General features: G+C 39.3%; 1 protein-coding gene across 1 annotated transcript in view; it reads left to right on the top strand.

Moving 5' to 3' along the window:
- MYCBPAP (MYCBP associated protein) overlaps positions 1 to 20,903 on the top strand; it is a 36,677-nt gene that overhangs the window by 2,233 nt on the left and 13,541 nt on the right. Inside the window, exons 2-13 of the mRNA XM_032210968.1 lie at positions 2,530 to 2,657; positions 3,957 to 4,119; positions 6,315 to 6,421; positions 7,044 to 7,224; positions 8,617 to 8,732; positions 9,971 to 10,118; positions 10,676 to 10,791; positions 10,963 to 11,075; positions 12,157 to 12,259; positions 12,895 to 13,084; positions 14,995 to 15,182; positions 15,623 to 15,769. Of these exons, the coding sequence (XP_032066859.1) occupies positions 2,530 to 2,657; positions 3,957 to 4,119; positions 6,315 to 6,421; positions 7,044 to 7,224; positions 8,617 to 8,732; positions 9,971 to 10,118; positions 10,676 to 10,791; positions 10,963 to 11,075; positions 12,157 to 12,259; positions 12,895 to 13,084; positions 14,995 to 15,182; positions 15,623 to 15,769 (1,700 nt within the window). The remainder of the gene's footprint in view (positions 1 to 2,529; positions 2,658 to 3,956; positions 4,120 to 6,314; positions 6,422 to 7,043; positions 7,225 to 8,616; positions 8,733 to 9,970; positions 10,119 to 10,675; positions 10,792 to 10,962; positions 11,076 to 12,156; positions 12,260 to 12,894; positions 13,085 to 14,994; positions 15,183 to 15,622; positions 15,770 to 20,903) is intronic.

Below are 20,903 nucleotides of genomic sequence, written 5' to 3'. Positions count from 1 at the left end.
CATTTCCAGACACAAACCAATCACCATAGATATCAGCGGGTTTAATTTCTTTAGTCATTTTTCTCTTCAGTTTTAAGGACTCTAACCTCCACTTTTTCCACTTGATAAACATCTCCAACTTCTTCATCATATTTTACTGTAAGATGCTCTAGATTTTCCAACTTCTACGTCCTCTCAAATGTGTTGATAATTTCTAAATTTTTAACAATATCTTTTGCAAACTTAAAAGTTTCTTTCTGCTGTTGAGATTGCGCCATTATCTCCAGCTGAAAAACACTGCTGCTCTGGTTTGGAAGGTTTTTACAAGATTAAGCATAAATTCATAATAAGGTCTTATTTTCACTTTTCTCTGGTTAGAGCTATACTTCAAAGGAACATCTGTATACTTTTCTTCTTGTCACTCTCTATAGACAAAACAGTGAGACCTTGAAGTGCCAAGCCAGAATAATCAGTGAGGAAAGTAAAAGTGTTTTGTTTCCAATACACAAACCTCCAGTCTCCAAGTAGCAGTGTCACCTTCCCTCTGTTGTTACAATTTTCTTTGTTGCTTTTTGTATCTTTTTTTATTCCAAGTATAAAAAAAGTCAAATTCTTGAATGTAATAAAGAAGAAAAAGGGAAAAACACAGGCAGTAATGAAGAAGGAGAATTTTAGTCCATAGGTTGCAAAATAATAATAACAACAACAACAACAACAACAACAATAATAATAATAATAATAATAATAAAAGAAAAAGAAGAAAACTTAATCCATTCGGTTTAAAAGGCTTGCATAAATTCCATCTATGAAAATAACATTTAAAAAGTAAGATAACCCACTGTCCAAAATCATTCAAAGCTTAATTCCGCCACTTATTTTTTTTTGTTCTCAAATTTAAATTAACTTTAAGTTTTTTATAGGCGGTCTCTTTTAAAAGTAAAAATTCCTCACCAGCTGGAAACACTTTCTCCTTCTATATCCTTCCATTTTGGAAACGCCCCGACTTCATCAGCCTTGTGGCTGGACTTTTTGTTGCCGGCTTGAAGAATTTCTCTTGGATCGATCAGGGACTTTGCCATGTCCCTGAGATCAGCAAGATGTATTCTTCCTGTTCACTGTCTCTGCGGGACGGTTTAGGTCCGATTGGACCACCCAGCAGCAAAAGTATCGGCTGCGGTCTTGGAGCATCGAGACCACATGTCCGTATCGTCACAACGTTGGATCCTCCTTAAGACAATATTCAATTTCTGTTTGATCAGCATGTAGAAAGTCTTGTATTATTTTTTATAAAAATAAGGTTCACTGCAGGAAAGCACTAGAATGCAGCACAAAACATGAAATGTGCTATGAACTTTACATTATACAGTACATTATAACAACAGAGATCATGACTAATATATTGGAACATGCTGCCAAAGGAAATGTTCTTGAGTCCATCAACACTCTTCTTTTAGAAAGTGGTCAAGACCACCCCCACTATAGGCATTTTCTATTTTTTAAAAAGCTGACAATTTGCATTGTACCGTTTAACTGAATTTCAAATGTATGCTATTTTAATGTTCAATCTGATAATTTGGAGGTATTATTGCTTCTGGTTTTTCATACCAAGAAGTACCATAGGATAGAAAAGAATAACAGAGAATAGAGGGCATATTCTTACAAGGAAGCAGAAACACATCTCATTCAGTATCAGGGCTGGGTGAATAGAGTGTTAGGGACCAGCTTCAGTTATCATAGTGCAAGTTTAGGTCATTTGGAAGACAACTGTTTAACAAGTCCTATCTCCACTTGTGTGTAGTCCGCTTTCTTCAATTCAGGAAGAGGATGTTTGTGACTATATATGCATGTGTGATCTCTAATTAACTACCATTTAGCTTTGCATGCTTCTCTTTGGTCCCAAAAGCATGACATCTTTGATTTAGAACAGAGGTGTGATTTTTACCCAAAGTCTTGGCTATGGCCCTTGTAATCTCTCCAGAATTTTTGGTGGGTGGGGGTATGTTGTGGGATTGTCATGTGTGTTGGGCCTGGTCTCTGGGTGTCATGTGGATTTTGTTGTATGGATATACTGTGCATATATGTACAATGACAATAAAGTAATCTAAGAAGTTACCATTTCTAATTGAATGTTTAATAAGTAGGGTACTATTAAATTAATTTTATGCATAATACAATTAATTAAATATGAAAAGTGATTTGGTCATGCTAAAACCACCATATATATTGGAATTACTATATGGCTGAGGAAATGTTAAGATGTGAGGAATTTGTAATACATTTTTACATAATAGAATAATAAAAATTCTAATGATGATCATGCCTACTTGCAGTTATTATGCTAACTCCTACCAAAAAAGAGGAATGCTTCCTGAATTATTTTTAATTGCATGTAGACTATATGGGTGTATATTCTCTCTCTCTCTTTCTCTCTCTCTCCCCCCCTCTTTCTCTCATTTCTCTGTCTCTTTTATTTGTATACAGTATACACACACACACACACACACACACACATCTACATATGCCATAGAGAAAATTAGTTCTTTTTTTCAGAAAAAAAAAGAATCAAACCATTTGAGCAGCCTTCTTCACCACTCCAAGAAGAACCAGAACCTGTGAGCTGTGTACTTCAGGGAGACGAAATCCAGGCTCTTGCAATAAAGCGAGAAGATTTAGCAAAAGTGAGTATTAAATTTCCCCCTAATTCAGGTAATTCATTTTGCTGGTGAAGCTTTCATGATCTTTATCTGTGGACAGTGTTGAGCTTCGGTGTTTGGTAACTATGGTCTGGACAGATTTCCTTAAGTTTTGCTAGCATCTGCCGCTGGCATCTTCAGAGGCCAAGGACCGGCTGGGTTTGATTACCTGTAGTTTCTATAGCAGATCCTTTGCCTCTGAAGATGTCAGCCACATTTGCTAATGAAATGTCAGGAAATCTGCAGCTAGACTACGGTCACTAAACACTGAAGCTCAACACTGCCCAATTGCTTTGCTCTCATCTCTTGGGGGCAGGGGAGGAGGGGGGGAGAAACCTTCCATCCCTTGAAGGTGTAAAATAATCATTGTGGATCATTGTTTCTCACTTCAGTTTTGTTAACAGTTTATCTTTGTGGCCATTTCTTCCTATAACTCTGCCTCCAGTCAGGCTTTTCACTACAGGCAAAGTAGAACCAGAGACAAGCTCACAAGAATCCAAGAACTTCCAATATATGACCTAATATGACCTATAGTAGAGCCATCTCTTCCTTGATTGGAGAAAAAAATGAAGGCACTGTATTGGAAACATGTCAGAAAAAGTATGTTGCCAGGGCATGTTTGTGGCTAGGCACAAGTAGGAAAAGAACGGTAGGCTTTTTTAAAGAGTCATCCAGTCATCATTGGGCCAATGGAACAATAAGGGGGACTGGAATTTTTTTTTAAAAAAATCTCAGTCATGACAATATGACATTAGACAATGCTGTAGGTGACTGATATGGAACTGGTCTTTCTGTATGTCACATCGTTACAATATTTCGGATTCTTTATTATTCATATGGGAGACATAGTAACTTCATTGTGAGGCAGCTACTGCTACTTACCAATGGGTAACACCCTTGGAAATACTTATTTATGTACATTTTATGTGAAATAAATACTGTTATTCCAATTCATATTAAAAGTTTAAATGATTATAGGATACTATGAATGCAATTTAATGTATTCATGCCAGGAAAAGGAAGGGGTGCCTGTGGCATGGTGTCAGAAAATGTTGTAAGAGACTTAAGGGAACCCTGGAAAGTATGTGGATACCTAGATTCTGACAAGAAGAAAAAAGATTCTATCATCTTGTTCATGAAAAGGGACATAAGTGTCCATCAAGCTTCATTCCATCTTTTGGATACATTTGGTAACTCCTATTATGGCAGTGTAATGAGAATTGCAACAGTAGAGTTATTGTAAATATTGTTTAATATGTGTTAAAATATGTGTTTGTTATGTAGCTTCGGGCTGAAAAACCTCCTGAAGAAGAGAAAGAGAAACTTGTTGTTATCAAGAAGTACCTTGTACGCAAATCTAGGCCACAAGAAATTGGGAAAAAAACTAATTTGCTGGTTGCTTATCCAGCTCTCCCAGACGACTCAAAGAAAACACTGAATTATTCTGGTACAGTTGTCTCCATTTTTTCATGTTGCGGTCCTGATGTTAACATGTGAAATAATTTAGTGCTAAAAGAGCCATTTATAAAACTTTTGATAAGCAGGAAAAAAAATTGGCATGAAATTTGGCTTCCCTATTGCAGTCCCTATTGTGCCTCGACTGCTTCTTTTCATTGCAGTCATCTGACTTCAGATAATGAGTGACAGAGCTTAAAAGCATGCACGCTGAGAGAAAACCTTGCACATGAGAAAAAAATATTACTTTAATAACAGTACAGTTAGTCAAAACGTACACCACAAGTGTCAAACTTGCCATGTCATGTTGCCGTCATGTGGCATTTTGTGACTTTTTCCCATTTGCGGAACTGGGGTGGACGTGCCCTGCACATGACACATCAAGCCTGCGGGCCACCAGTTTGACACACCTGACTTACGCTGTGTCACTGGTGATCATATGAGGAAGATAACATTATGGAGACAGAATAGAAAAAATATGTCCTAAGTTATATGTCATTTGGGAAAGATTCTAAATATCAGAAATTCCTGAACATATTTTTAAATTCATGATTATTGGGGTTTTAATGAATTCTGGATAGAATGAAGATAGAGATGTACAGATCAGTCTATTTATTTTGAATCACTATATTCCTTTGTTGTTTTATTTCATCAAAGTCTTTCATCATTTTGCAATCCTGTACAATCTATTTTACATAAATATAAATCAGTCTATATTTATTTTGAATCACTATATTCCTTTGTTGATTTATTTCATCACTCTTTCATCATTTTGTAATTCTTTAAGAAATTGCAAAAAAAAGTTACACAAAAAACATACATTTCTTGATATATACATTTTATACATATTGTATCTTGTATGAAAAGCTTTCCTAATACACGTTTTCATTCAGATCTTTCTACAATATGTCCACATTTGCTTGGAGTTTTTTTCTTGAGACAAATATATGAGATAGATGTTAAGGGATTTCATGGATTTATGTCATGACAGATTCCATTGTAGGACAATTAGTTATTACAAAAGAAACCCATGATTTCAAGTTATGGGTAAATAACTAGGTTATTGCAATTGAAGACAGTATTGGAGTAATCAAGCAAGATTTTTATTTCTTCCAATCCAGCGAAATGCTAAAAAAGGTCTAGGTAAAGGAGCTCAGAACTATCTGCCAGGACAAATCTCTGAATAGAGACTATAGTGGAACTAAATGTGGTATATTGGGAGAAGCCAGCTAAAGAAAGAATAGATTTGAAAATTGGAGAGATTTGACATGGGGGGGGGAAACCCAGGAAAAAAGCTGCAATGTATCCTTATAAGGAAAGGCAATTGGGCAACAGTTTGGAATAATATCAACTCCTCCATTTGTGACTGAATGAAACACACCCTACTTTGAGCCTTGCATGCATACTTCACTATAAAAATGCACAAATGAATCAAAGTAGAAACACACAGCACATAAGCGTTCACCTTGATTAGAAATTCTCAGATCTACACGTACAAACAACATAGGCAATTCATGGAGACATTGTCTGATTATTTCCTGTGAAAAAATTGAGTATTTGGCAACCAGCATGTATTTACGATGGTTGCAGCATCCGAGGGTCATGTGATTACCATTTGTGACCTTCCCAACCTGCTTCTGACAACCAAAGTTAATAGAGGAAGCCAGATTTGCTTAACAACTGTGTGGTTCACTAGCAACTGCCTGTGATTTGCTTAACTACTGTGGCAAAGAGGGTCATAAAGTTGGACAAACTCATTTAACAACTGTCTTGCTTAGCAGCAGAAATTCTGGCCCTAATTGTAGGTAGTTGTGACTCAAAGATTACCTGTACTACATTCTGAGCCTCCCCTCCCCATGGTCATGGGTCCCAGAGCAAAGCCCTGTACTTCCTAGTATGTACATGCAAACAAATACTACTGCAGAAGGGTTAGAAAGAATTCCAGAAGTCAGTCTTTGCATGCTTTCCTTTACTTGTTTATATGGAGGGACTGTGAATGGCTTAGAACCAATTTTCAAGTTTCATAATTTTTAAATTCTAAGTGCATGCCATTTTTGGCTACATTCTGAATGGTGGATCCCCAATTGTAAGCCAGAAATAGAAGAATTTGCATGTACTGTCTTAGAATGTGTATGTTGCATGATTTATTGGAAATTTCTAATATATTAATTATTAATATTATCATAGGTGTAGAAGGACCAATAATTGATACCTTTGGATATATCACCCCATATAGCATTTTAGGAACTCTCCAGGAATTCAAGAAAGAAGCTATAAAAAAGGGTCACTCTCAGGTTTGTATTATGGTTATTTGCAAATTAGCTAAATATTTCCATTGATACATAACAAGGTCTCATTATTTAGCTGCAGCATTACAAAAATGAAAAAAGTATTGTGAATATATTAATCCAAATCAACTTTTCCATAGGATTTTTTTAAAAAATGTTGTTGTTTATTAAATGCCCCCCTTTTTGTTTAGAAGCGATTCTGGGCCTGCAGTGATCCTTAGTGTGTTTTTCATAATGTATCGAATTAATACTGAATAAGGGCTTATATTCTTTTTTCATTATTTCAGCCTTGCATTTTCATTTACTGCTTTACTGTTATATTATTTTTCTCCTTTTTTTTCTTCCTTGCTGTGCCAAAGCAGCCCATTTTTGAAAGAACAATATTAGCATAGTAGCCACTATATTTATATGTTGGCTAATTGACTTAGTATGGAATGAAGCTATTGAAAGAACATCAATACCCAAGCTGATCAATATATCTGAAAGACAACTCAACAGCAATTCAAGAGCCTTCCTTCAAGAGCAGTGCCATGGATCATGCAGACAGCATAAAAAGATATCATAATTAGCTAGGCTACCTATCTGGACATTGTCCTGCCATTCTGAATTTGTCATTGTCTCCTTTCAGATAGTGCGAATGATTCCTGAGGAATCACAGCTTTCTTGTGCAATGTCAGTTTTTGGAACTTACAGAAAGAAACCTGAGGAAGAAAAGAAAGTAGCCCAGGTCTCTCCGTCTCAACACCGGGCCCTTCAGAACTGGCAGCGGAACATGGCACTCAGGAGAAAGCAACAAAAAAGGCTGTGCGGTATATAAAATTTGAACAGATCTACTACTGTGCCTCTGGCAGATACATCTTAGTGTTAGCAGGACTTCTCTGGAGGGAAGTCCTGGGCAATTTTGAAAATAAAACAGATAGTCTTTAAGGGTGAAAAGATCTATATGAGGTTGATTCCGTACTGGGATTCAAATAATTTAACAACCGGTTTTCTGCCCTAATGACCAGCTGGGTAGGCGTGGGTGGGTGGGCATGTGACTGGGTGGGCATAGCCAACTTGACGCCACTCATGTCAAGGGTTACTTTGCCTCACCCAGCCTCATGACCATGGGGATGCTGCAATGGTCGTAAGTGTGAAAAACGGTCATAAGTCACTTCAGAGCCATTGTAACTTTGAATGGTCACTAAACGAACTGTTGTAAGCCAAGGATTACCTGTACAAAAATACAAAAAGCTTTGCTTATAAAAAGGTGCCCTAAATACCAATCATTAGATTAAAAATGGGGGAATACACACTGAAGATCAATGACAGTCACAGCAATCATGGAATCCTAAACCATTCTATCTGAATACTTTCCTTTTGATCAGCAATACCTGCAAGCTGGAGTTGCAAATCAGGCAAGGTGCCAGAGCACCTTGAGGAATTAAAACAGTTAAAATGCAACAATAACTATCAGCAGCCAACTCTTGCTCATAAAGCCTTTAGCAGAGTGGTCATTTAAGCTCTCCAGAAAGTAGATGGGCACACTTGGGCTACAAAATGCCAAGCTAAAGAGACAAATTAACAAAGTATATAGGGGACCCAGGTTCAAGTCTCTGCCCTCCAAGCTTGTCAGGATCACAATAAAATTAGTACATGCCACCAATATCTAAACAAACTTCAAGCCTGGTGCCATACTACTAAGCCTTATTATCATGAGAGAAAGCTAAAATGAATTGAAGGATCCATACTCCTACCTCTTTTTAAAAAAATCTTATTATCAGTGAGCAGTCATGTGCCTTGGCCACTCCGAAGCAATGAAAGAGACTCCTGTCCCCAAAGTGTTTTTTCAAGAGGCAACTGGACTTTCTGGAAACCAAGAAAGTTGAGTTGCCTCTTGAAAAAAGTACTTTTGGGACAACCATCACCTGGATGACTGAAGAATCCCCATAGATAAGAGACTCTTGTGCTCAGTTAACTGACAAAGCTCGCTGCCTTCCTGACAGGATTAATTAGCGCTGTAAAGTGGGAAAAACAAAAGGCTGTTGGAAGGAGATTTCTTCCAACAGACAGTTTGCTGAACTGTTCAGAAAGTTAACGAATAGTTCTCCTGAACCAGTGTGAACCGGCTGAATTCCACCACTGGGTTGATTCCCTGGGAATTGTGATATTTTGAATGCACGGTGTTGTGATATTGTTTCATTTGTTATTTTTGTTCTCAGAATCTCTTCAGAAACCAGAAAGTCAGTTGCTGATGAACTTTTCAGAACATTACAGGAGAATCCAGGAACAGCGGACTTTGATTGATCGTAGTATTCCAGCTATGTATTCTGGAAAGGTGATAATTCTGCAAATAATTCTCCTGGTTTTATTTAGGTCAGAAGTTCACGCTCTAGTCATTTTATATTGGAAAAACCCTGCAATACTTTGATGTACTTGCATAAGATCTCATAAGAATTTAGTTTAGAAAGTGCATGATTGTTAGATTCTCAGGAGATATGATGAAGTTTTGGGATTTCAGCCACTAAAAAAATCTGTTAATTTTTGATTGTGGAGGCCCATTGTGCCTGAATAAGCTGTTGATTATTTATTTTTCTAAACAATTAAGATTGCATATATACATCCATAGTGTCCAGAAAAATATTTACTATAGGAAACATCTAGGCATTGGTCAATTGTACTGGAAAGGAATGAGCAAAGGACCTATATATTGCAATAGAAAAGAATATATGTGGCTCAGGGTTGAATTGTGGAGTGCACTGATGATTTTACCTAGTTACGTAATGAAACATCTGCAAGCAAAGTACCAAACCTGGAGACCATCAAGAATTATCTACCTCTATGTGATCACAAACTGTAACACTGAGGTCAAAGTACTGTAGAAATGTAACTGTAGGTGCTCAATGTAAAATATTTGTTGGTTGTAGGGAAATAATATAATATAATTGGAAGAGCCATTAATGCTGTTGAACTTAGCTTTCTACTCACCGCAGGAATACAAATTAAAACATTTCACACAGAGGTATGTCTAGCCTCCATTTGAACACATCTGATAAGTAACTTTTGTGCTGTCAAACTGTTCTACTGTGAGAATTTTTTTTAAAAAAACCTTTCAGTTGGAATTTGCATTTCTGTAACTCAAGGTTCTGCTCTGTTTATATTGTTTTGCTTTGGGTTCCTTAAATCTATCCACTTGCTTAGCGCTTCATATTTCCTAGATTTCCAGTGGAAGACAGCATGAATTTTTTTCTTTTTCAATAGATGTGTTGGGCAATAAATATATAAGTTATGAAAACAGAATAAAGAAGACAGTAATTACAGAGAGTAGGAACAAATTTGGATATAACTTTTGTCATCTTTTGGTTAGCCGTTATATAACAGTTAGAACAATTTTCTCATCCCTGCACCATTCCTTAGAGTCAGACATGACTGGAAAGGGGAAATTTTTACATCCACCTTACTCTTTTTCTGTTGTTGTTTTTTCATTGGTCCCCCTGCCAAATGTTATTTTATATTCTTTGTCTCTCAAAACTAAGCTTATATCTGTATGGCTTTGGTTTTCTTCATTATTAATAGGGCTATTCAGGGAATGAGTTCTGGAATCAGCCTGTGCACGTTGGTGATGAAACCAAGGGTCTAACCACAACATTGGGTCAGACAGATCTGGGATTTCCAGAAGAGGTTACTCATGTTGGGAAACCACGTAGCATCTGGAGAGAAATGGGTGAGGCACTATACCAGTGATGGCTAACCTTTTTGTCCTTGCGTGCTGAAATCGCACCCCCATGCCCCATTTTGGGCCTAGCAGGCCTCCCTGAAACCTCCTGGGACATAAAATGGGCCATGGGAAGGCGCCACACACGCCACACACAGCACTCCCCCATGCCCCACACACATGTGCACGCAACCCTCCTGCCCCCCCATGCATGCATCTCCATGTGCAGCAGAGACCCAAAAATCAGCTGGCTGACGGGAGGCGCATGTGCACATGCGCATTGGAACTGAGCTGGGTGATGGCTTGCGTGCCGGCAGAGAGGGCGCCGTATGCCACCTGTGGCACGCGTGCCATAGGTTCGCCCTCATGGCACTATATGCACTGGATTTTTATAAAGGGTGAAGTCATATCCTGATAGCAGTATACAGCTATGGAGAAGCTCGGGCAATCATAGTGGATTTTGGCAGTCGCTATGCATCAACTTAATAAAGTTATTACATGTATTGATAAAGCTATCAAATGTATTGGTGTGTACATGCCTAGGTCAGTGTCAGATATTCCTACAGGTACCAGTCCACCAAAATACCTCCCTTTTCATCGTCCCTGGGAAAAAAGCCTCTTCCTGCAGCATCGGAGAAATGAGTTAAAGGAAGTTTTAGAAACGCTGGATTTTTATAGCCCGGTATGATACTTTCAGCACATAAAGCCATTTATATATTAGAAAATTGTTATATAGCAGTTCCTGTAAGCTTATATTACATATTTCATTTAAACATTCTGATTCTTCTTTTGAACGATAGAAGAAAAACAAATGAAAACATAGTCCTTTTTTTATTCTCCCTTTTTGAGGAAGGATCTGGATGGGCTGGAAGTCATAGGCAGAAACCAACCTTTCACCAATGTGTCAGCAGACAGTTTTTCAGCTTGTGATGATGATGACAATAAAGAATCTGAAGAAACATCCTCGTATGTTGCAATATTTCATTAATGCACATTTAAGGCTTTTGCAGTGGATCGGATTTCATTCATAAGAGTTGTTAAAAATGCATATGCATGAATATTCTATTTGTTTGTGTCATTAAAATAGCTGTATCTGTTTTCATGTGGCTGTAGCAGAAGCCAGATTGAACTGATACCTGGATATGAATTGGCAGGTTTAAATGCCTCAGCTGAATCTCTAACACAATTAATTCAACAGCAATATTATTTTGCATATATTAAACAGCCCTTTAGGAAGAATCATTGGTTTAAATAATTATTGGAAATGTGGTGGTCAAAATACATCACTGGCTTATACAATGTGGTCATGGACTGTGGAACGGGGGACACATATTTCATACATGCACCTACATTTTCTGGGAAGGCACATGTGCAGCACTGTGCCTAGACATATGGAATGACAGTCCTTAGATTTTATCATATAAAAATCTGCACTGTAGCAGCCTTAAGCAATTACGGTATAAAGCAAATGTTATACCTTGGCTTTTGTAGAGTGTGCAAATGTTCAGTATCAATTACATAGTGGTCTGAAGAATTTATCTCAAGTGCTTTACCAGTTGGGGGACTATTTAGAAATTTATATTGCAAATGTCAGACTATTCACTTTAATTTTCTTACTAGCTAGTACGTTTAAATATTTAAAAAAAATCATCCAATTGAAAATTTGCTATAAAGAAAAGGGTTGTACTGATTCTTCTTCATATCATTTTAATATACAGAGAGAGGGTTGAGGGAGTGGGATAATAGAGACTGGAGGCCACCTTTGTCACTTTTTAACAAAAGTGGTGAAGCAAGCAGATGGCAGTTTCTACTTGCATTGTCAAGTGAGTTTTTATTTACTTTTATTGATGTAATGTGGTATGTATTTCTATATTTAGTTTAATCTTACAGTATTGCACTTCCATTAGAAGCTGGCTTGGATTCTTCCCTCAAGTGAACTCTGATTCGGCAAGTCTTTAAGTCATTAGCTGTTCCGATGTCAGCAATATATAAAAGCTGAAGCCTGAATCTGTTTTCAAATACTTCTGACTTTTGCTTTACTTCACAGGGACCTATTGGATGAGTATCCAGATATATTTTCAGAACCAATACTTGGTCCCTCTCTGAAGTTCTGTGGACAACCAGCTCGTTGGATCAATACTTCTCATGCGGTAGAGTTGTAAAGACTGCTCAAAATAAAGATTCCTATGTCTTTTACTTTTACTTTTGGGTAGGATGAGTAATTTGGCCAAATCATTTTTTCTAATATCAAACAAATATCACCAATCTCACTATCCAAAGCAATAGCAATAAGGCTTAGAATTTATTAAAATTATATGTTGCCTACCTCATTATCCAAAGCAATAGCAGTAAGCAATAGCACTTAGACTTATATACTCCCATATAGTGTTGTACAGCATTCTATAAATGGTTTACAGAGTCAGCATATTTTTCCCAACAATCTGGGTTGTCATTTTACCGACCTCAAAAGGATGGAAGGCTGAGTCAACCTTGAGCGGTGAGAATATTTTAATAAGGTAATTGCTCAGTAGATTTGAATAGTTTTCACAGTGTTTCACAGTAGAATGAAAAAAATGGGTAGCGTATAGTTTGTTGAATTCACATTGAGCAGAAGCAGAGGTCCATATAATGATGATCTATTGTTAACATCCATATAATAATTAATTAAGTAATATAATAAAACACTTCAATGAATAAAAGCCAACATTTACTTTTAGCTCTTTGTTTGGCAAAGCCAAGAAAAAAAGTAAATATCCTGGCAGTTTGTTTTCTTTTATTCCAATAGGGTGAAGTTGGCATTGCAGCCAGGGTCACCTTTGAAATTCTTGTAGGTGATAAAGCTGAATCTCGCCTTACAGTGAGCAATGATGGCACAACAGCCATCTGGTATGACTGGCGGAGGCTCCCTCCACCTTTTACTTTTCAGGAGAAAAAAAAAAGAGGAATACAGAATTTTTACTTTAATACTAGATCAGGTGAGTGATCTGTTCGTTACTTTTTAAAGTCAAGTTTCATTCATTCATTCATTCATTCATTCATTCATTTATACACCACCCATCTCACTCTGCAAGCAACTCTGGGCAGTTTACAATTAAAATCATAAATATTAGCAATAGTAAATAGAAAACTAAAAAAAAAAAGAAAAACAAGAATGGAATGGTGGTGGCATCTTCCCTATTCATCCACCAGGCACCTCCAGGCATCAAATCCCCAACTAGACCCCAAACCAATTGACGGAGTCAGATTTTAACAATCTTCCAGAAGGCCAAAATATTGCAGGCTCAGGTAGCAAGATGTTCCAAAGAGAGTGGACCATAGCAGAAAAGGCAGTGCTCCTAAACGCCAAAACAGTTCGATTGACAGTGTCTATAGTATGCCCCTTCTGCTGGATTGAGTGGGATGGGCCAGTCCTATTGGGGCAAGACAGTTCCTCAGATATCCCAGTCTCAGGCCATAAAGGGCTTTAAAGGTCAAGCAACTTGGAAGCAAACTAGCAACTGTGCAGTTCATGCAACAGCAGTGTTAGGTGTACTATTCTAGGGGCAGCCAAAACTGTCTATGCTGGTAATGGGAGATACATACATACATATATACATACATATGAAGAGAAATCTTATATGATTAAATTTTATACAATAGATCAAATCAACCATGCCAATTACAACATACCTTACAAAGAGATCTCAACAAGTTCTTCAAGAGATGCTGAAAGAATTGGATTGGCTCTTTCTCTCTGATATCCTAATTCTGACAAAACAATGTCAAAAGAACCATCCCTAGGAGTAACTGAATTATCTTCCTATGTGTCAATCAAATATTTATGTCAAAAGTCTTGGGTTCTCTGAATTTTTGCATGTTTGTGACTTTAAATGTTATTAAACCTTGATGTGCATCCTCTTGTGTTCCCAATTGACAGTGAACAAACAATCCCAAAGTTCAGTGCTTGTTCCATTTATTTCATAAACAATATAATACAATGTGATATGCCAGGTGAAAAAAACCATTACCTTAAATAGCATTCTCAATAAAAAGTAAGTTGTTTAGCTTAAAGTTGGGACTCCCAAGCAGAATTGTCTATTTTTCTTTGTATTATTATCAAAGCTTTTAGAAGTACAAAAAGCAGTATGTGATTATTAAAATGTATATAATTTTGATGGATTTTAATATTTTTATCTTACAAACTCATTGCTTTCATTGTTTGGTTTTAACATTGTGAGGTGTTATACAAAAAAGGTGCAAGAGAGAGCTGATAATATCTTTACTGGAAAGCAATGAATTGTCTATTTTTCATTCATTTTTATAGTTCCAATTTGTTTACTGCAACGATAGCCTAAAAGATGTTGATGAATTTGAATGCTCTATTTTATTTTTTATGTCAAAGATCCATCATCTGCTTATGTAAAAATTAATCCAAATGAAATAAGGCCATAATATTCTGCATTAATTTCTTTAGATAGTAGCAATCTAATTTTGCAAACTCATTTCTTATCATAAAACAATTTAACTTATGAGGTTTCTGTTAGCTAATCTAAGTTCTTTTTTAAACATTTTGAGGATACTTGAATCCTGGGCTTATTATGTTTAGGATATAAAACCTTAAAACCTGGCTTTTAAAGGAATTCCTGAGAGAAAAATACAATATAACATAGAATTCTCATCTTGAATTATGCTTGGGTTCATTTTTCTTGATGGCATTATTTTTCTTAGTAACTTTTGTTATTAATATGTATTATTGATTCTTTTTTTATTATATTATTTTTGTATTTTCATTATTTTTTATGATGGGTGGAAAGATTGGGAATGTCAATACAATGAACAAAATCAGGTGTCCTGCCAAAGAAAGTGATACTCTTTCCTTCCCACTATGTGCTTTCTGTTCCCATAGGTGTTATCCTACCTGGAGAAACCATACATTTTTCCTTCATCTTTAAATCATTGAGTGCAGGCATTTTCAATGAGTCCTGGGAGTTTAGTACTCATCCTGAGTTATTAGGAGGAGCTATGCTACAAGTGACTCTTTGGGGAATTGCACTCTATGAAGATACTACAGTTAAACTCAGGGAGGATCTGGAGGTAACCAAACCTATTTTCATGAGATACATGGTAAAGGAAGTTCACTTTGCTCTAAGATCACATTGCTTCTAAGATTGGATGTTGTGGAAGATGAGTAGATTTACACTGCAACTAATATTTAATTGGATGCACAAAAATTAACTTTCCAATCAGGTTTTCTGTAGAGGGCTATGTGGAAGTATTACTAAATTATGATTCTGTATGTTAGTACAAATCCTAGTTTCTGAACATCCAAAGTGGTAACTTCCTTGAGTTCAAATTACAACTGCTATAAAGCCTGGTACAGTGCAATTTGTGATGGGGCAAAATTAATGAATTAACCAAGTTTTCTATTTTAGTGTGTCATGTGAACATGTCCTAAATTTTATACATAGACAGGCAGTGTTCACATGACACATTAAGCTAGAAACTCTTTATTGTTATTTTGCTTGAAATTCCAGAAAGAGTTAGAGGCTCGAGAAATTGCTGTTATAATAGAAGAAAATCTAGAAGAGTTACTTAATCGGATTCGAACACCCACACGAGTAAGATCCCCAGTTGATGCCTACGTCACTGAAGAAGAATTATTTCACAGAAAGAATCCAGAGGTATAGTTTGTCCTTTATAGGGAATGTGGGATGGGGATGTGGACAGAGAATAAATAATAAGGATTGATACCAGTCAGAGCATTGGGAACCAGTAAGGGAACAACCTTAGCTTCTTTTTTAAAATTAATCTTTACATAAATAAAAGATAAATACAAAAATATATAAAGAAAAGAATGAAAAAAGAAAAAGTGCAGAAAAGAATACAGTTAAAAGTGGGAAACAAATGACTTTCACCCTTTATAGCAGTTACAAACTTACTCTCTTCCTCTTTAACATTATAATTATATCCCTTCAGCTCCATGTTCAATCTTTTCTCAATAATCAAATCCATAAATCATTTCATTTTTTTCCATTCTCAGCTAAAAGTTCATAAAAGGTTTCCAGTCTTTTAAAAAAGTATTTATTATCTTGTCCTTGATAAACCAGGTGAACTTTGCCATCCCGCTACTTCTGCCATCAATCTATTCTTCCATTGTGGGTACTTCAGTATTTCTCCATCTTTGTGCATAAGTTAATCTTTTCTAATTGACTATTCCTAAGTTCCAAAAAAGAGTTCTAGTTTCATTTCAATATTAATATTAACCTCTCCCCTCCCCCTTTCTTTCTCTTTTTCACAAGTCACTGGCATAGTATAAGGTTCCTTCATGTTTTTTGCATTTCTATTATTGACTAGAACTATTTTTATACATCTCTGATAATTTCTTTGATGTCAAAGAAAATCTCTTAAAATTTAGCTCTTAAATTATAACACAATCTGAATGTCAGTTTCTTTATCCATATTCTCACCCGTCTATATATTATACATGTAGTCCTTCATTAACAATGGTAATTGGACTGGAATTTATGTTGCTATGTGATGCAGTTGTATATGTGATGATATCACATAACCACATTGCTTAGTACCACAATCCCAGCAATCGCCCTTGCCATTATTAACTAAATTCCACCTTGCCTTCTTAGGGAAGGATCCACTCCTCCCCAAGCTAAATCATACTTGGCTTGGTCCAGCCATCCCAGCCCCAAGCTTGGTAAGATCGCCTCCTCTACCTCTTCTTGAATTCCCTCCACCTGCCTGTCTCTTGCTCATCTCTGCCTTTTTGGCTGCCCACATACCCCCGATTCCTGCCATGGGCCTTATTTTGTACTGACTTCTTTCACACTGGTGCTGCTATGGCTTCTCTTGTTGGCTGCCAAGCGTCTCTTTTTTAAACATGCCAACCAGTTTACTGGGGTTTTGACTATTGCTGCCATCTGCAAATTTCAGTTTCAAATTTGAGCAAAAAAAATGTACATCTTTTTTGCAATAAAATATTTATCATAGATACACTGTTGATTTCCTATTTTTGTCTTATATTATTCAGTCTCCATTACTGTGCATATGAAACCACTGAAAATTAAATCCCTCTGCAGTTAATTTCTTGACTTCAACTTGAGCTGTCCATCTTCCTGTATTAATAAGTCTTGGTATGTTAATGGTTTCTCTTTGTCTGCTGTTTCTTTTCTATAAAATGCTTCCTGTGCTGAGACCAGTAAAAGCATTTTGGGCCCAAACTGGGTTTATATTTATTCCACATTTTTAATATGACACTTCTCATATAATATCATATTCTTCTAATTCTAGCATTTTATTTCTCAGCAAAGCTCAGTCTTTCATTCAAATCAAATAGCAGACTGCAGAATAAGTTTAAAATCAGGCAATCTAGTCCTCTTCTTTTTTCTGCATCTTAAAGAATTTTATATTTAATACTTGGTTTTTCATCTTGGGAGTCCCAACTTTAAGCTAAACAACTTATTTTGCCCGGTGGGGTGGTGGCGGCGGCAGCGGCTGCTTTAAGCGTTCCCTTGTCTCGCAGCCGAGGCCGCTCCGGGCCACTGGCCGCTGGGACGCGCTCCTGTGAGAGCCTCTGCGTAGTGCCGGGAGGCCGGGCAGAGGCGATCCGGGACTTCCAGCGGCAGAGCTTGGAGAAGCAGCGGACGCAGGCCAGGGCAGCAGGGGGGGGGCGGCGGGGCACTTTGCATCGCGGGAGCCACCAAGCGCCTTTGCTGCAGACCCTTGCTTGCTCCCGTGATGCAAATTCCCCCCCCCCGCCGAGGCCAACCGCTGCCCTGCTGAGCTGCTTCGCAAAAGGATGCCCAGCTGAGCCTCACCAGGTATAAACCTCACCGCACGTCACTGTTACATACTCACCACTAACTTTCTATGAGCATTTTCAATGCCTTAAAATTGTCTTCACCTGTTTCCCCAACTTTAGTTGGTATTGTACCAAAAGGCACAAATTCACCTATTTGCTAATTTTTTCTGCCATTTATGCATATCTTTGATAAATTAACTTTCAGATGCAAAATGTTTTAATATTTTTCCTGCATATTGACAACAAAACATTTCTGACTTACAAAGTACATAAAAAGTGTGCCTTTTACTCTGGGTGGAAAAGGTAAAAAAAAGGGGGCAATGATAAAAGACATTTCTAAATGATGGATGGTAAAAAGGAAGTAATATTTATTTTAGAATTCTATCATAGTTATTTTTTAAAAAGTCTATTCGTGTTCCTGGACCTTGAAGAGTGGATACAGGAACCTCCTTGGCCAGCATCGCTGCCGCCGCTGCTGTCCCGGGCGCGGCCCCTTCTTCTTCTTCCACCTCGGCTTTTCAGACAACGCCGCTGCAGGGCCTTCTCCGGCCGCCGTGGCCTCGGCTCCCCGTGCGGCTTTGCCCGCTGCTCCGGGTGCTGCAGCGGTGGCAGCTAGCAACAAGAGCAACAGGAGGAAACGGGAAAACAGGGCCAGCACTTTCGGCTTCAAGTGCACGCTGCTGCTGGGCCCCATCGGGGAAAGCGGCGGGCCGGCTTTGGGGAACGGGCCTTCGGGGAGGCCTCCGGGCGCGCCAGAGGAGCCAGCCTACACCAGCACGCCATGAAAGAAGACAAATTACAGCCCCGGCATGATGGGACAGGAAAAGGAATGAATTAGATGGAGTGGAGACTGGAGGCGCTGACGCTGGAGCTGGAGAAGGAGCTGGAGCTGCACATGCGCAAGGAGTATTTTGGTATTTGTATCGAGTGTGGAAAGGGGGTATATGGGGCCAGCCAAGCGTGCCAGGCCATGGGGAACCTTTGCCATACCAACTGCTTTTCATGCTGCTCTTGTGACACACGACCCCCACAGAGAGGGAGGACAAGGACGAGGAGGACAGGGAGCCTGCCCCCCCAACTATCGCCAGCTGCCCCATCCGCCTCAGACTTCCTGCACTACTTCCATGCCCCGCAGGGGAGACGAACGAGGAGAATGAGGAACTCCCCCCCACAAACTACCACCGGCTCCAGCCACCTCGGACTCGCGCTGAGCGCCTTCCCTGCAGGGCTCGGATGAAGGTCCTTCCCTGTGGGAAACAGCAGAGGAGAGCCTGTTTGCATTTTTAGCTGGTTTGTTGGGTGTATGAGTACATGAATGAGAGAAAATGTGCCCACTTTTAATTTAATTATTGTATTATTGTATTTTAATAACTGTTGTGGGGTGTGTCTGAAGAGAGTGTTTGATTGGTGAGTATGATAGGATTGGGAGTGCGACCTGGAATCCCCTCCACTGAGTGCAGAAGCAGAAGTGGATGGGGGCCCAGACTTGCCTCCCATCCTGGAGTGAATGGTACGCGTGGCCTGCCGGGAAGAATGGGGGCCATGGGGGAGAGGGGGGGGGTCTACGGGGATGGGGGGATGTCGGAGCATTTCAGTTACGACTGGGAGGGGCAGATATGATGGGAGCTGTAGGGCTAGCCATTACTGGGGAAGAAGGACTCGCTACATTACAGCGATTCCTTGTTCCGGCCCCTCAGGCTCAACTCAAGGACCTGGTGGCAGAAGAGGTCAGGGCCCTGGTCTCAGGTTGTTGCTGCTAAATGCCACGTCAGTTGTGAACAAAGCTCCCCTCATCCAGGATTTAATATTAGACGAGGAGGCAGACCTGGCATGTATAACCGAAACCTGGCTGGGCCAAGAGAGAGGAGTCCCCCTCTCAGAAATGTGCCCAGATGGGTTTCAGGTGCTCCACCAACCACGACACCAAAGAAGGGGTGGGGGAGTAGCAGTTATCGTCCGAAGGTCATTAGTTCCTCGCAGGATCCCTGCCCCAGAGATTGTGGGGTGTGAGTCTCTCCTCTTGAAGTTGGACCTAGGGGTTCAATTGGGCTTGCTGTTGACATACCTACCTCCCAGCTGCGTCACGACAGCCCTGCCTGTGCTGCTAGAGGCAGTAGCAGGGTTGGCAATGGAGTTCCCCAGACTAATGGTACTGGGGGACTTTAATCTGCCGTCTCTTGGTGAACACTCAGATGGGGCACAGGAGTTCATGGCTTCCATGACAACCATGGACTTGACCGAGGTAGTTCAGGGTCCAACTCATAGAGCAGGACACACGCTTGACCTTGTATTTCTCTCGGGGCAGTGGAGACGTGATCTCGAGTTAAGGGGAATAGAGACCTCGCCCTTGTTATGGTCAGATCACTCCTTGCTGAGGCTTGACTTCAGGACGCTACTCCCCCATTGCAGGGAGGTGGAGCCGACTAAGTGGTTCCGCCCCAGGCGCCTGATGGACCCGGAGGGATTTCAGAGGGAGCTTGGAGAGATACCTGACTCCCTTGTCCGCAATCCAACCAAGTCTTTGGTTGCTGCCTGGAACATTGTGGCAGCTGAAGCATTGGATCAGATTGCGCCTTTGAGGCCTCTCTGCGGCAGTGGATCCAGGAGGGCACCTTGGTTTACCGAGGAACTCCGGGAGATGAAGCGCCAAAAGAGACGCCTAGAGCGATGTTGGAGGGCTAGTAACTCTGAATCTGATCAATCACTATTAAGAGCCTTTATCAGGACTTACCTAGTGGCGATACGGGCGGCAAAATGTACACATTTTCCCGCTCTTATTGCGTCCGCGGAATCTCGCCCAGCCACCCTGTTTAGGGTGACCCGCTCCCTCCTGAAAGATGAGGAGGTGGGGGAACCCCTGCAGGGAAGAGTGAGGAGTTCGTTCAGTTTCTGTCGGATAAAATCACTCAGATTCGGACAGACCTGGACTCCGCTTGGGCAGTACCAGCCGAGATGCTGAGGGTTAGTTTTAATCGGATTTTCTGGGATGAGTTCGAATTTGT

This window comes from Thamnophis elegans, chromosome 2, assembly GCF_009769535.1.
Source record: "Thamnophis elegans isolate rThaEle1 chromosome 2, rThaEle1.pri, whole genome shotgun sequence".
NCBI lineage: Eukaryota > Metazoa > Chordata > Lepidosauria > Squamata > Colubridae > Thamnophis > Thamnophis elegans.
The sequence above is the reverse complement of the archived record's forward strand: the minus strand, read 5'-3'. Positions and strand labels throughout refer to the sequence as shown.